Source organism: Equus asinus, chromosome 5, assembly GCF_041296235.1.
Source record: "Equus asinus isolate D_3611 breed Donkey chromosome 5, EquAss-T2T_v2, whole genome shotgun sequence".
NCBI lineage: Eukaryota > Metazoa > Chordata > Mammalia > Perissodactyla > Equidae > Equus > Equus asinus.
Window position 1 is genome coordinate 21,111,712 of NC_091794.1, and position 15,860 is coordinate 21,127,571.

Below are 15,860 nucleotides of genomic sequence, written 5' to 3' on the forward strand. Positions count from 1 at the left end.
TTCAGTCCTAAGAGAGCCCAGCTAGCCCTTCACTTACTTCCAGGCCCTTATTTCATCCAGTAAAGAATTACTAACTAGAGAGTAATACTCTTTTGTTCAAGTCACTACCAATATTGCACTAAGAATCTAAAGTGTATCCCAAACTCTACTTGCCCAAACCAGCTGTTAAAAACAAAAAAGGCAGCTTTGTTATCAGAGCTATTAAAAATGAGCTATTACCATACAAGTAAAATCACTATTTCAAATTTACTAGAACAAACTGATTTCTATGTCCCAACAGAATGGTCCATAGCAACAGTGTTTTGACACTATGTTGACAACAGAAACTCTACTAAACTTGATGTCTCATAGCCCTATACCAGTCAGTCACTCTCAGTGGGGAAGACATCCTATAACAACAACATTCATCTGATTTGGACAGCTTGTACTACAGATAATAAATAGTAATACTTTGTTTCAAGCATCAAATAAGAGTTTTGATTTAACATCCTTCGTCCTTTCTTATGTCGAAGGGACAGAGTTACAGCCTGCAAAATGAACTGGATCCTGTGATAGGTGTTTGAAATTAGGAAACTGAAAAAGGGGATGGTCTGAAAGAGGACACCCTTGTGAGACTAAGCAGCATTAACTCAAGAGAGCAGATGTGCTTGTTTTTTAAAGACTCCCTCTCAAAGAGACAGCCTGCGGAAAACATATCCTATATTAAATCTAAAATTTAAACTGTGCCCTGATATAAAAGAACTACAAATAAGGAGGAATACAAATATTAGCAGATGTGGGTCATTATCTATAAAGAGCTCAGTTAAAAAGTAAGAATTTGCGAGAAGGATAAAAAAAATAGAATCCAAGTTATGTGGAGATGTCTCAGGGACTGAAGGGAGGAGATTACTGTAGGTGATTACACCAGAGAGGAAGCAGAAGGCTAACTGCCTGAGTTACATGGAAACATAGGCCTGACTTCATGATGAAAAGTTAGATCAGAGAGGCACAAGATGCTGACTATTGTAGGGACGGAAAGAATGAAGTCTTGTTACACAATAAATTAACAAGGTATGAGTTTAAGAAAGCAGAAAGCACATTGGAATTTGCAGGAAAAAAGGAAGAATAAGAGACTACATTATAGAGAAAAAGGAACAAAACACTCCTACCAGACTTTTTACCCCATCTCTAAATTGACGTTAACTCTGAAGTTAGAAAGACACACAGTAGGGGCCAGCCCCATGGCCGAGTGGTTAAGTTTCACGTGCGCCGCTTCAGTGGCTCAGGTTTTTGCCGGTTTGAATCCTGGGTGCAGACATGGCACTGCTCATTAAGCCATGCTGAGGCGGCATCCCACATGCCACCACTAGAAGGACCCACAACTAAAAATACACAACTATGTACCAGGGGGCTTTGGGAGAAAAAGGGGAAAAAAAATACTAAAAAAAAAAAAAAAAAAGATACATGGTAATGTATAATACTCAATATTTCAAAATAAGTAGTTCTTACTGAAAAAGGAATACATACGCATTACAAAAATTCAAACAATACAAAAGTATTATCAATGAAAAAGTAAGTCTCCCAGCTACATTATACATACTTCCAGTCTCCTTTCCTAGGAGTAATGTTACAGGTTTATTAAATATCATTCCAGAAATAAGCCATGCTAATCTGTATACATGTGGCCATACTCTGTGTTTTTAAAACACAAAAGAAAATATACTATATATACAATCTTGACCTTGCTTTTTTAATTTAATATTTGTTAGAGGCCATTCTTTTTCAATTCATGGAGAGCTATCTCAATCTTTTTCACAGCTGCACATATTACACTCTATGTGTATGTATCATAATTTATCTGTCATTTTCCTGATGGACATTTATAAATAATGCTATGACAAAAATATCTGTATATACTCTATTTTGTAAATGTGTATTTCTAAGGAACTAATTCCTAGGAGTCAAACTGCTTGATGAAAGACTATACACATTTATAATTCTGACAGAATTTACCAAAATTACCCTCACAAGAAACTGTACTAGTTTATACTCCCTGAATAAGCACTACAGTACTTTTAGACTGACATTGTAAAAAGAACATATTTTAAAAGAGCATATGTGGGGAGGGTGCGGTAGGAGAGGAGAGAAGGAAGGGAGAAGAAAAGAGAGCTAGCTTACCTTCCAAAGTCACAGAGTTTTAAGACAGCTGTATCAGGATCCAACAAGAGGTTCTGTGGTTTAATATCCCGATGGCAGATTCCAAAGGAATGGATATAAGCTAAACTTCGGAACAGTTGATACATATACAACTGGAATAAATAATAAAAATTAATTGAATACTTTTATTCCAAACAAATCAGAATCCTTAAGCAGTAAATAAAGTAACATTTTCAGAACAGAACAGGTGAAATGCTGGGGATTGTTGGCACTCAATCTTTAACAAGTTTCATGTCATTTCTACATTAATTAGCTAAAATTTCATTAACCACATGTTATATTTGTACCATCCCTTAGTAATTTAAAAAAGGAAATTTTATAATGAGCTTTATAATTTTTTTTTCACTAACATCTCACCACAAGCCTGCAAAGATGAGCTTTTTTTTTTTAACACAGATAAAAAGCTCAGAGAGGTATTCTGAATCAGGTGACTAAATAAGTAACAATGTTTAGACTAGAAGCCAAGTCATCTCTTCTAAGTTCGTCATTCTTTAAAAGTATTTGCAGTTTCCTCTTTAGAATATTTTTCTGAGAAGTCAGCCCCAGAGATTACTGATACAAAGACCTGGAAAAACTCGCATGTGGACTGAGAAAATCTACAATCAATGATCTATCAAGACCGTAGTAACCTTGTTAATAGCATCACCACTCTTCCTGTTAATATTCTTCAGAGATAGGTAGACTTTAAAATGCCATTTAAAAATAGATCCTAGCTGACTACTGACATCAATTTAAAAGAATATTCCAATTTTATTTTAAAGAAAGATACACTGAGAAACTGGATCTGCATGGAAGAAAGAATCAGACTCTTCACTAGGTAAGAGAGGGCCTTCATGAAGAAAGCAAGTCAAACCTTCTGTTCATCCCAAAATCAGTGTTCCAGTTCACTTTTAAATTTTTCTGACTACTCACCTTCTGACCTCTACCCAAAAGGTATCTACCATGGAAAGAATTTTTGAAACGATTCAAACCAAAGATTCCAGTGTCTTGGTAAAAAACAACAACAAAAACAGCTAAAGGACAGATACAGCACTGACATAAGGCATCATCTTTAGAGGCTACTGCTAAGACTTAGTTAATTAAAGTTAACATGAGACCTACTTTTCTTTAACAGGCATGATGAAAACTGCAGACAGTTGAATTTTGGTGCATCCTTAACGTTATATTGAACTAAAGCTGGAAAAGCTTGAGTCTTCTTTAAAATGAAGCACGATATAAAACGTACAGATAAGATCTTCAATAAGGTCAGCATTTTGCCACCCACATTAGAATTAAGGAATTTAGGTATTCCTGTAATTTTTTTAAAGCTTCATAATTCTATTACTGCATCACTGTTCATAGTATCACTCTTCAAGTCCTACAGCTCACTCTCAGAGTTCTAAGAGTTTAATTCACTACCACTAAGAAAATAAGCCCCCATAAGAAATTGAGTTCATAGGCATTAATTTACATTTTACTAACTGTGTCAGGGCATTAATTTTAGGTCAGCAAGAATCAGTGAGGAAAAATGTTTTCTTTGCTAAAAATTCTTGAGAGTTTAAATGAGGTTAAGGTGTCTTTTTATTGTATTCATTCATCTGAAAGATTTACTCTATCTCCATTCTCTTCACTTAATCTTTTGGAAAGTCAAGATAAAGAATGAAATATGCAATTTTATATCTCTTTTTTTGTTGTTCGACTCTGTAAAAGCATACTTACAGCAAAACTGAGAGGCTTTCTACAGTAGAAAGATAGCAATAACAGTAACAAGAAAAACAACTTATTATGTACCAGGCACTATTCTAAGTGCTTCGGATGTATTATGTAATAGGACTACTATTATTTCCTATTTTACATATAAAACAACTGAGGCACAGAGGTTAAGCAATCTGTCCAATACCATGTAATTACTATTCTCTAGTGGCTTGGGTTAGTATACCTCTCAACTATAATTTCTTTATTTCAACATATTAAATAAAAATGCAAAAATGTAACATTAAATAGCTTGATCACTAAGTAAAAGACTAGAATGATAAACTCAGAAACTCAGAGATACTTAGCACATTTTGAAATCTGAGATTTAATATGTACTAGTGTGTTTTGTTTTTTCTTGTTGTTGCGGAAGATTAGCCCTGAGCTAACTGCTGCCAATCCTCCTCTTTTTGGTGAGGAAGACTGGCCCTGAGCTAACATCTTCCCATCTTCCTCCACTTCATATGTGGGACGCCTACCACAGCATGGCGTACCAAGTGGTGCCATGTCCGCACCCAGGATCTGAACCGGCAAACCCTGGGCTGCCGAAGCGGAACGTGTGAACTTAACCGCTGCACCACGGGGCCGGCTGCATGTACTAGTGTGTTTTACTCATTTGTTTATTTAATTCTTTCAATCATTCTGTGAGATATACATTTATCCTCATTTTTACAGTAGAGGTAATTGAGGTCCAATGAACAGTTTGAACACAGTTACAAAATTATCAAATCTAACTCAAGTCCAATGTCCTTTCCTTTGTGCTACTAAACCTGTTTAAAACAAATGACAGAATAACAGTTTTGTTTATGATTCACAAAAATGCATCCAGCTCTCTTGTGTACTCAGACTCCATCTTTAAACATGTCCTTCCTTTCAATTAAAAAAAAATTCAAGTTCACAACAATGATTTGCCAGGCATCTGTTTTAGAGTTGTATTTTAAAATGCACTTAGTTATAAAAGATGTTCATTAGAAAAGCAAAGGTTTTCAAAGCTTTTTAACTTGTATATTAATTATCATTAATTACAAAATGACCCGTACTATAAATGGGGTGAAGAAAGAGGTTTGAAGCAGTAAGGTCACAGAATATATTCAACTCCTCCAGAAAAAGTAGAAGTCAAGAATCACAAAGAACTGCAGCTGCCATTTTGATAATATGGATGCCAAACAAGTGCTTATTAGATGGCGAAGTCCATGAAGGCAAGAGTTACACATGTGTGTATCACTTTTATTTCTCTCTCCCAAGCCAAGATTTTTCACAAAAAAAATAGTTTTTATAAAACTATGTAGAATAAATATGTGAACGAGATCAACTTATCAATTCCAGACAATGTTTTATCTTTTCAGACCCTTAAATGTAAGAACAGATTTGTGTCCTCAAAGAATAATGTCCACGGCCAGTAATGCTGACTCTGGAAGGGCTGTGGTTATACAAAAGAACCATCCTTTTTTTCCACAAGGGGATAATAGGAGTGCTAGATCTTTCTTTATATGCCAACTTCAATGTGCATAATAATCTTTTCCTTTTTAACCCATAGGATGCCAGAGATCATGTTCAAATATATACTGTCAAAAATACAGAAAGAGATGTGCACAAGGCTCTTCACTACAATGTTATCTGTAATAGCCCAAAACAAACAAACAAATAAACCTGAAAAACAATATATCCATTAACAGGCAACCAGTTGAATAAATTAGGATACAGCCAGCCATACAATAGATTAATACGCAGCTATAAAAAGAAAAGCAAAATATCTATCTCCAACTGTATCTTATCCATCCACCCATCCATCCATCCATCCATCCATCTTAATACAGAGTGATCTCCAGGGTATGTTTTTCATTAAAAAAGCAAGGTAGAGGAAAAATGTATACATTATGTAACATTTACATAAAAGAATGTAGGGAGGATAAAATAACTATATACATATGCTTATTAAAAAAAATTGTAGAATGGGGCTGGCCTGGTGGCATAGTGGTTAAGTTATGTGCTCCACTTCGGCAGCTCAGGGTTTGTAGGTTCGGATCCCAGGCACAGACCTACACACTGCTCATCAAGCCATGCTGTGGTGCCACTCCACATACAAAACAGAGGAAGACTGGCACAGATGTTAACTCAGCGACAATCTTCCTCAAGCAAAAGGAGGAAGATTGGCAATACATGTTAGGTCAGGGCCAATCTTCCTTACCAAAAAAAGTCATAGAAGAAACTATAAAAAATGTTAAATATTTAACTCTGGAGGAGGGAAGGAATGAGGTAGATAGAACAGAAATAAAAGTTAAACTTATTTGACTATCTATACTTTGTTTTGCAGATTTTACTTTGGAACCACGTAAATATTTTGTATTAATTTTTGTTTTGTTTTGCTTTTTGTGAGGCAATGATTGGCCCCAAGATAACATCTGTGCCAATCTTCCTACATTTTGCAGGTGGGATGTGACCACAGCATGACTTGATGAGTGGTGTGTAGGTCCATACCCAGGATCTGAACTTGCGAACCCTGGGCTGCAAAAGCAGAGCGCTTGAACTTAACCACTACGTCACAGGGCTGGCCCCATATTTTATATTAATTTTGATGTAAAATTAAAACACAACTTATAATAAAAGCAAAATGAAATAAAGCCTAATGATGTATAATCACATAGAGAGGAATTAGTCAAAGTTTCTGTAAAACAAAGAAATTTGATTGTTCACTCCTAACGGAATTATATATAACATGGGGCTAAAGAGAGCTGCAAAAAGATCTGAAATTATTTTCAGTTGATAGTGGTAGTGTTAGTATTGTTATCTTAAGACTTTTGTATGTAGAGTGTGGGACAGAACAACTAAGTAATTATATTATTACAAAATGGAATTTTTAGTGTAAGAGAAATAGAGATGTAAGATTGTTAAGCCCTCCAATTTTTAATTAGAAATATCAATATGAACTCACAGTATATTTATCTCTGGGGTTAAAAAAAGATGCATTTTGGGGCTGGCCCCGTGGCCGAGTGGTTAAGTTCGCGCGCTCCGCTGCAGGCGGCCCAGTGTTTCGTTGGTTCGAATCCTGGGCACGGACATGGCACTGCTCATCAGGCCACGCTGAGGCAGCGTCCCACATACCACAACTAGAAGGACCCACAACGAAGAATATACAACTATGTACTGGGAGGCTTTGGGGAGAAAAAGGAAAAAAATAAAAAATCTTTAAAAAAAAAAAAAGGAGCATTTTATCTTTCAAAAAATTACCCACATATTTCCTAGCTCTGTCCACTAAAAAGACTCAGAAATAATAACCAACCTTGTGGCAATTAGCACCCCTAGCATCCAGACTTTGGTCTCTAAACACTGTTTCCCACTAAAACAATAAAGTCTCCTTGAAGAAAAGGCTGACTCCAGCCTGGGGAAGAAACGCATAAGATGAACCTAGAACACTGTCATACCAGAAAGCAAGTAAGTTATCAAATATTATTAAGACTCATGCAAGAAGCTTTAAAACAAAGACACAAAAACAACAACAAAATACCTCATTGGTCACCTTTGGAACATACTATGGAACCAACTAAATTATAAATTTTGGTAAATAAAGAGAAATAATCAAATATATATCCTGTCTTTTTTATATAAACTGTACCTCAAGGTAACCAAACAGTTGACATGAAAGTTTCTATCTATGGAACTATTCCAGCTTACAAATTAAGAAGGAATAATAATATTAGAATATCAACATTTTGTGACTCTTGATGAATTAATGGACTTAGGCAATGATCATCAATGGTTACAAGCTTCACAAAAAGAAAGACAGTATTTCCTTGCTTAGGAAAGCACTCAATACTACATATGAAGTAGTCCTAACTCCTATAAAAATACATCTAATCACCAATTTACAGGAAATACAGAGGACAAAGGAACATGTTTATAATACTACAGTAATCCAGTCAGCAAAATCCAGACCAAAAAACTACAGGTCAAATGACCTAGCTTCTTTAACAACAAAAAGTTTGAGAGAGAGAGAGAACCTATAGATTAAAAGAACCATTAGAGGCACATCAGCCAGTTATAATATATGGACCTTAATTGGATCCCATTTCAAACAAAGAAACTTAAAAATGTATAAGACGTATTAGGAATCTAAACAGTAACTAGATATTTAATGATACTAATGAAATATTATTTATTGATATAGGTAAGACAATGGTAGCCAGCCCCGGCAGTCTAGTGGTTAAGATTCAGCACTCTCACCACCGTGGCTTGGGCTTGCTTCCCGGTCAGGGAACAAAACCACCTGTCTGTCAGTTGTCATACTGTGCTGGCTATGTGTTGCTGTGATGCTGAAAGCTATGCTACCATTATTTCAAATACCAGCAGGGTCACCCATGGTGGACAGGTTTCAGCGGAGCTTCTGGACTAAGAAAGACTAGGAAGTAGGACCTGACCACCACTTTTAAAAAAACTAGCCATGAAAACCCTGTGAACAGCAGCAGAGCATTATCTGATACAGCACTGGAAGCTGAAAGGATAACACAAAAGACCGAGCAGGTTCCGTCTGCTGTACACAGGGTCACTAGGAGTCAAAATCAACTGGATGGCACCAACAACAAAAAAGACAATGGTATTGTAATTATGTTCTTTTTAAAAAGTCCCTATCTTTTATACATATATACTGAAATACTTGCAGATGAAAATAATATCAGTGATTTGCTTCAAAATAAAGGAAGTGGGGAGTAGAGAGTGGTATAGATGAAATAAGCGTGGCCATGAACTGATAATTGTTAAAGATGTGTGATGGGTACATGGGGGGAGGGGTCACTATTCTATTTTCTCTACTTTTATTTATATTTAAAATCTTCAATAATAAAAATAAATTTTTAGGGTGACTAAAGAAAAGGTCCTGAGATAAAACTTCTGCAGACAGATATAGGAAAAGAAAATAATTTGGCACATTTTACGTTAAGAGGTGGTGGAAACATAGGTATTGCTTAGTAAATCTCTGCTAATAACTAAGTAAATTTGTAGGGTAGATTCAACAGCAGTATTACTACATCCTTCTTTTCCAAGAAAATTTTGCCAATTCAAAACAATATGATACTTCCAGCCTCTTATTCACTTTCATAACAGTATTTTTTTGTTTTATAGTTATTTGTGTCGTTTTTTCCTTCTTATTAGAGGAAGAATAAAACATTTTATTGTGCTTCATATTATTCTGCAATCATTTAGCATTTACTTGCTGAATTACAGAATTGGAACAAAAACACGTCTTATTGAATGTCCACAACATGTCACCTTTTGATCTAGGGTTAAGATCTTTTATTACTTTTATTTTACAGTACCAAAAATGTTTTCTCACAAGTTAAGTCCATCTTATAGACCAAGAAGGCTATAGTGTGAGTATGAAAGAAATACGTACAATTTTACCAACATGGAAGCTAAGTAGTGAACGGATCAGTAACTTGCCCAAAAGCAGTGAACTCAGTAGCAAAGTTGGGAGTCAAAACTAATCTTCAGGAAGGAACTAAATGTAGGGTTTCTTCTACTTCATAAACGTGCCAGGGATTTGTACTGGCAAAAATAAGAGCAACAGGGTAGGTAGAATGAAACGATCACCATTCTAAACTAAGGAGCTCAAAGATTATTCTAGATTTAGGAAATTTAAAGGGATATATTATTGTGCTGGTTATCTTGAATAGTACTTGTTATTCTAACACCATAAAAAAGCACAAAAGTAAATTTATAGCAGAAAAACTGCCTTTTAGTTCCTACTATCATCCATTTAGCCACAACCTCAACCATGTTTTGATAAGCCCAAATAAAATTAAACTGGAATCAGATTTTTTAATTCCTAGCACTGAATTCAATAGGAATCCTGGACTCCTTGCCAAAATCATCTAGCTTCCAAAGTCCTACTGTGGTATCCACTTTATTATTACAGAGTTTAAAATTTTAAGTAAAACTTCAATACTCCGATCTTAAAACATTTAGAGTCATTGTCATTTTAACTTCTAGAATCATTTCTATAAAAGATAAAATGCAAAAAGTTGTATTAAATATCTGAACTTCCAAACTTAACTCCTAGTTAATTTTCACAATGTCATAGTTAATAAAATAATAATCTGTTTCTAACCAACTACCACAACTTTAATCAGAATTATGCTGGATAAAGCCACTCTGCCATGAGTGCAAGATGACACTGATATTAGCTACCAAAAGTTAAATAGCACCTTGATAGTCTGTGCATATTTAAAATTACCAAAGTTTAAACTTCAGGTACAACACAATAATATATCTCTAAATGGCAATAAAATGTTGAATTTGATCATACTTACAACTCTATTTTATAATTTTACATGATATCCTTGCTCTTATTTCAGTCAGTGGCATAAAAAGGGTACCAAATTAAATAAAATGGTGCTATGGGTAGCATAATTAAAATTCATTCTTGTCTGTGAAAAATTCACCTGTCAGAAAGAAGACAAGTCTCTTTAACACCTGAGTCATGAAAGAGTAAAAGGTGAAGGCTTCACACTTTAAAACTGTACAAGAATTTAATGAAGCTCTAACAATACATACTTTGCTGTTTTTCCCCTCAGTATTAGATGTGATAATATAGTTAAAACACACCCGGCACTCTCCCTGGCTCGTAGTAAGTGCTTTCTAAAGTGGGAACTACTCCATTTTTACATACCTTGACATAGATCACAGGGAGCGTCTGTTTGGCTCGACTATAGTGTCTGGCAACTCTGTACACTGTTTCCGGAACATAGTCCAGCACCAGATTAAGATAGACCTCATCTTTCTGAAAGAGTTTATTAAAAACAAAAAAACAAGATTAAACACTAGTCTTTAAATATTCAAATTAAATTCTCTACACATTCACTTATTCAGATTTTTAAAGATTGATGTGTTCAATTTTAATTATACAAAACTAATTCAGAATATAACCATAATAGTAAAAACAAGGCTATCATACCTTTATACCAATAATTTCATAGAAAAAACACAGCCATTTCAATACTGTTAAGATTCCTAACCATATGTGAACTATTATTTTGGTCATATGATTTTAGAGGCTATCACCTGTCATAAAATTTCCCATTTTCTAGTTTGAGAATCAATGCTCTCATATCCTATCAGGAAAGGTGTCGTGATAGTAGAGTGAGTATTGAATTGGGAACTAAGAAATGTGCATTTCTAGCCCCAGTTCTGCTGCTAACTGATGTATGCAAGTCACTTAATCTCTCTAGGCTTCAGTTTCTTCAATATGAAAAGTTGTACTAAATATTCTTCAAAATTTCTCTACTCTCTACAAAAAGATTCTATGGCTATCTGATAGTCTATAATTAGTAGAACAACCACTTGTCTTCTACAATTAACTGAAAGAAAAAGAACAACTTATAAGGCAGCGAGTTACCATACTCACAAGTTTACTGCAGGTCATATGTTTAAACATCCATTCTCAGCAGCATAAAGACACCAATCCCAGATCAGTGGAGAGAAAGAAGGGAATTCCAACTAAGCACCAAGTAGAAAAGAGGAACAGAGCGCTACCCTTACACCCTGTTCACGTGAATAATATCAGATAGATAAACTGAAGCAGAAAACAAAGTTGAGAATCACTGTTTTCAAGCCTAGAATTGCCTACTGAGTGGAAAAATCTGTAGGCAAACAAACTTACACAATCTTCCCAATTTGAAATTATCTTACCTACCAAACTGAAGTGGAGAATTTCAATTTTCAGCATTTACTGAGCATTTTCTATATGTCAGTAGCCACTGCAGAGGAAGTAAGGGTGCAGGTATAAAAGAGATGACATCTGAATTGAGTATGAAAGGAGCACTTCAGGGAGAAAGAAAACTGTATTCAAGATGTGGGGTCAAAGAGCACAGCAGAGTTCAGAAAACAGTTAGTGAGACAGCATGCCATCGACCCTACTACCTTTTCACTACCCCTCACTCTTTCATGTTCTCCTCTCCATATCCATCTTAAATTCCATGGTCTATCATTATCCTCACTCTCTAACATGGGGATCAGTATAAACAGCAAAGGCCTGCTGCCTGTTTTTATAAATAAAGTTTTATAGGAACACAGTGATGCTCATTTACTTAAATATTGTCTATGGTTGCTTTGGGACTACAATGGCAGGGTTGAGTAGTCGTGACAAAAACCATATAGCCCACAAAATCAAAAATATTTATTATCTAGCCCTTTATGAAAAAGTTTGCCAAGTCCATTCTAGCATATACTTTCTCTTATGTCATACTTGTTTGATGAAACCACAACTCTGGTTAAATCCAGCTGTCCACCCATTCCATGCCAATACCTAAAGAGCTGAACATGGCTGCAAAAAAACCTAAAATTGTCCTGATTAGGCTCATATGAAACTCATTACCAAGAATTTTAATCAGCCCACCCAGCAATCATACATTTGCCTACTCCATTCACTTTTCCAAATTACCTGATTTCTTCTCTCCTTCCCTTCAACCTCCAATACCTCTTCTCCTATCCTCACCCTCAGCTGACAACCTTGCTTGTACCATGACATGTACCCACCTACCAACACCTACCCCCTTATGTTCATCCTTCACTTCTCTAACCAGAGATAAGCTGACCAAGCTCGTTCCTAAGGAAAACTCTGCTACATGTAAAAAAAGATGCTCTTCTGCTTTTCCTATTTACAGACATTGCTTCAGTAATTTTTGTCTTTCTGCATCAGTTATTCTCTCTCTGTAGGAGAATTATAATCAGCACACAAATTTGCTATTATTTCTCCCATAGTCAAAAAAAATTCTAACCACACTAATTATGACTATGTCTTCTGGCTCCCTTATACAGTAAAATTCTGCAAAAGAAGCATCTAAACTGACCTGTCTCTTCTCACTCTCTCTAAAACTTACTCCAACAGAATTTCACCACCACTACTCCACCAGAATTGTTTATCAGGATCAATCACCTCCTTGATGCTGAACCCAGTAACAATCTTTCAGTCATCATCTGACCCCTCCCTTCCACTTGACTTAGCACTATCACTTGACATAGCTGATCATGTCCCCTTCTTTGAAATAGTTGCTTCACTTGGGTTCAAGGACACTATACTCTTCTGGTTTTCATCCTACCTTAAGGCTAGCTCTTCTTGTTCTCCACTTCTGGTTTCTTCTACTCTCCTTTATCTCTTAAGGAATGGAGGATCCCAGGGCTCAGTCCTCAGATCTCTGGGCGTTTTTTTTTTTTAAAGATTGGCATCTGAGCTAACATCTGTTGCCAATCTTCCTTTTTTTTTTCCCTTTTTCTTCTTCCCCCCAAAGCCCCCCAGTACAGTGTCATATATTCTAGCTGTAGGTCCTTTTGGCTCTGCTATGTGGGACATTGCCTCAGCATGGCTTGATGAGCGGTGCTGGGTCTGCACCCAGGATCCGAACCAGGAAAAGCCTGGGCCGCTGAAGCAAAGAACACGAACTTAAACACTCAGCCATGGGGCCAGGCCCCAACATCTCTGTTCTTTATGTAAGCTCACTCCCTTGATGATTTCATTCAGTCTAATGGCTCAATACTACTATACACTAATGACTCCCAAATTCATATATATCCTGCACCTCTGCGTTTAACTCTAGCCTAGTACATCCAACTGTGTTTTTGACATTGCTCAGGTTAAAAACCTTAGAATCATCATTAATCCCTGCTGCCCTCTCTCTCACATATATATATACACACTCCCCATATCCATATATCAAAAATATACTAAAGGTTCCACCTTTCAAATTTATTCAGGATCTAACCACTTACCATCTTCACTGCTTCCCTGGTCTGAGCCACTATCCCCTCTCACCTGGACCACTGCAATATCCTCCTAAATGGTCTCCCTGCTTCCACCTTTACCCTTTTACAGTCTAATATAAACAAAATATAACTTAGATCGTATCTCTTCCATTCCACCTCATTAAGATTTATTCTTATAAATGGTCTACAAGGTCCTACACATGTACTTCCTTATTTCCCTGTCCTCTACTCCACTGCTCTCCCCATTGCTCACTCATCTCTATCCACAATAGCTTCCTGCTATTTCTTGACCTCATTTGGCAAGCTTTCACATTCAGGGCCTCTGTACTCATTAGTCTTTCAGCCTGGAATGTTCTTTCCTCAGATATACACACAGCTCACTTGCCCCAACTCCTTCAAATCTTTGCTCAAGTGTTATCATCTTAGCATGGCTTTCCCTAATCACTCCATTTAAAATTGCAACCCATTCCTCCACCCCACACTCCCATCTGCATTCCCCACTGAATTTTTCCCCATGATACTTATCACTTTCTAACCACACAGTTTACTTTTTATTGTCTGCTTCCGCCCACTAGACTAAGTTCTGTGACGGCAAAGATTTTTGTCTGTTTTGTTAACTGCTCTATCTTCATCTGGAATAGTGCTTAGCACAGAGTAGGTACTCAATAAATATTTGCTGAATAAATTAAGCTCAGAGGCAGTGGCTATTTAAAAATTAGGATGACAGCCTTGACAGTTCTAACTCAAACAGCACTGTGAAAAATGGATAAGAAGAGAGGAGGAGTTGGGAAGATGAAAATAAAAGCACTATGAGCAGCTTGAAACTTACAAGAATCCACCACCTAGACCAAGGCATAAGGCAAAGAGGACTTTAAAATGAGGGAGGTGGGGGGTGGGGCAGGTATACTGGCTAGTTAAACATGAGAGTAACAGAGAACCTAAGAAACAAAGAAGTGGAATTAATTTAACTGTCACTAAATTTGGGTAACTAGGCAGGTAATGAGCCAGGGAAAGCATAAAGAGCAAAAAGGTGTAAGGGAAAAAGTTAGTTGAACTTTTACTTAATAAATCTCAGAACATTTTAGGTGGCTATGTTCCAGAGGGGGTTGGAAACACAGGCCAAGTCAAAACTCAGGAAACAAGAGTGGAGTACAGCTAGAGATTTAGGCAATAGTTGAAGCCCTGAGAACAGACTCACTCACCTAAAAGGAGTGTATACATTAAGAGAGTGAGAAAGGATCAAGTATGGAATCCCAGAAAATACTAAACTTAAGAAGCAGATGACATTAGGGGACAACTTAGCAAAGAATAAGAAACAGAACTAAGAGGCATAAAAAAGCAAGGTGGGGGCTGGCCCGGTGGCATGGTGGTTAAGTTTGCACACTCCACTTCAGTGGCCCAAGGCTCATGGGGTCAGATCCCAGGCACAGATCTACACATGACTCATCAAGCCATGCTGTGGCAGCATCCCACATACAAAATAGAGGGAGACTGCCACAGATGTTAGCTCAGGGCCAGTCTTCCTCACCAAAAAGAAAAAAAAAAAAGCAGCAAGGAAAGACTAGCATCAAGAAATCCAAAGCTGAAATTTCAATAATGATGGGATGTGGCACAACAAAGTGTTTCAACGTCAGGAGGGATGAGGACTGAAAACGCTGCTGGATCCGGTAAATCATGGTTCAGTGATGATCTTGGAAAGAGCAGTTTCAGACCATGGTGCCAGTAGCAACCAAACCATACTGAGTTCAAGAGTGAGCAAATGGCAGGTGAGGAACAGGAGGCACTTAACTTAGTTTCTTATAAAATCCCTAGTGGTGACAGTAAGGAAAGAGCTTGGAACTGGTTGGTAACTTGAGGGGAAGAAGAGTCAAAGAAAAATTGTTGATGTATTATTGTTTGTATTTTTTAATGGCTAAAAAAGACCCAAATGTATTTGTAGGCTGAGTGGTTAAGGATAAACTTATAAGAAAGGAAAAAAAAGGAATAAGTGATGAAGCAAGAACATCATAGGAAGAGGGAAATAACACAGAGAAGCTATACAGTGTAGTAATCAAGAAGCAAGGTTAGTATGAGTCACACAAAACTACACAGAAGTCCCAAATTTGATACTGTATCTTATGTGTCCATGAGCAAGTTAAGTACCTGTCTAAGCCTCAGTTTCTTGCAAAATAGCGCTCACGATG

General features: G+C 36.6%; 1 protein-coding gene across 8 annotated transcripts in view; it reads right to left on the reverse strand.

Annotated features, from left to right (window-relative positions):
• GSK3B (glycogen synthase kinase 3 beta) overlaps positions 1 to 15,860 on the reverse strand; it is a 203,018-nt gene that overhangs the window by 67,731 nt on the left and 119,427 nt on the right. For all 8 annotated transcript variants that reach the window (XR_011503171.1, XR_011503170.1, XM_044771530.2 and 5 more), the window contains exons 4-5: positions 10,589 to 10,699; positions 2,158 to 2,288 (exon numbers count right to left, since the gene is read on the reverse strand). Coding sequence is in view for 6 of the 8 variants with exons in the window: in XM_044771530.2 (XP_044627465.1) it covers positions 2,158 to 2,288; positions 10,589 to 10,699 (242 nt within the window). In the remaining 2 variants the exon portion in view is untranslated. The remainder of the gene's footprint in view (positions 1 to 2,157; positions 2,289 to 10,588; positions 10,700 to 15,860) is intronic.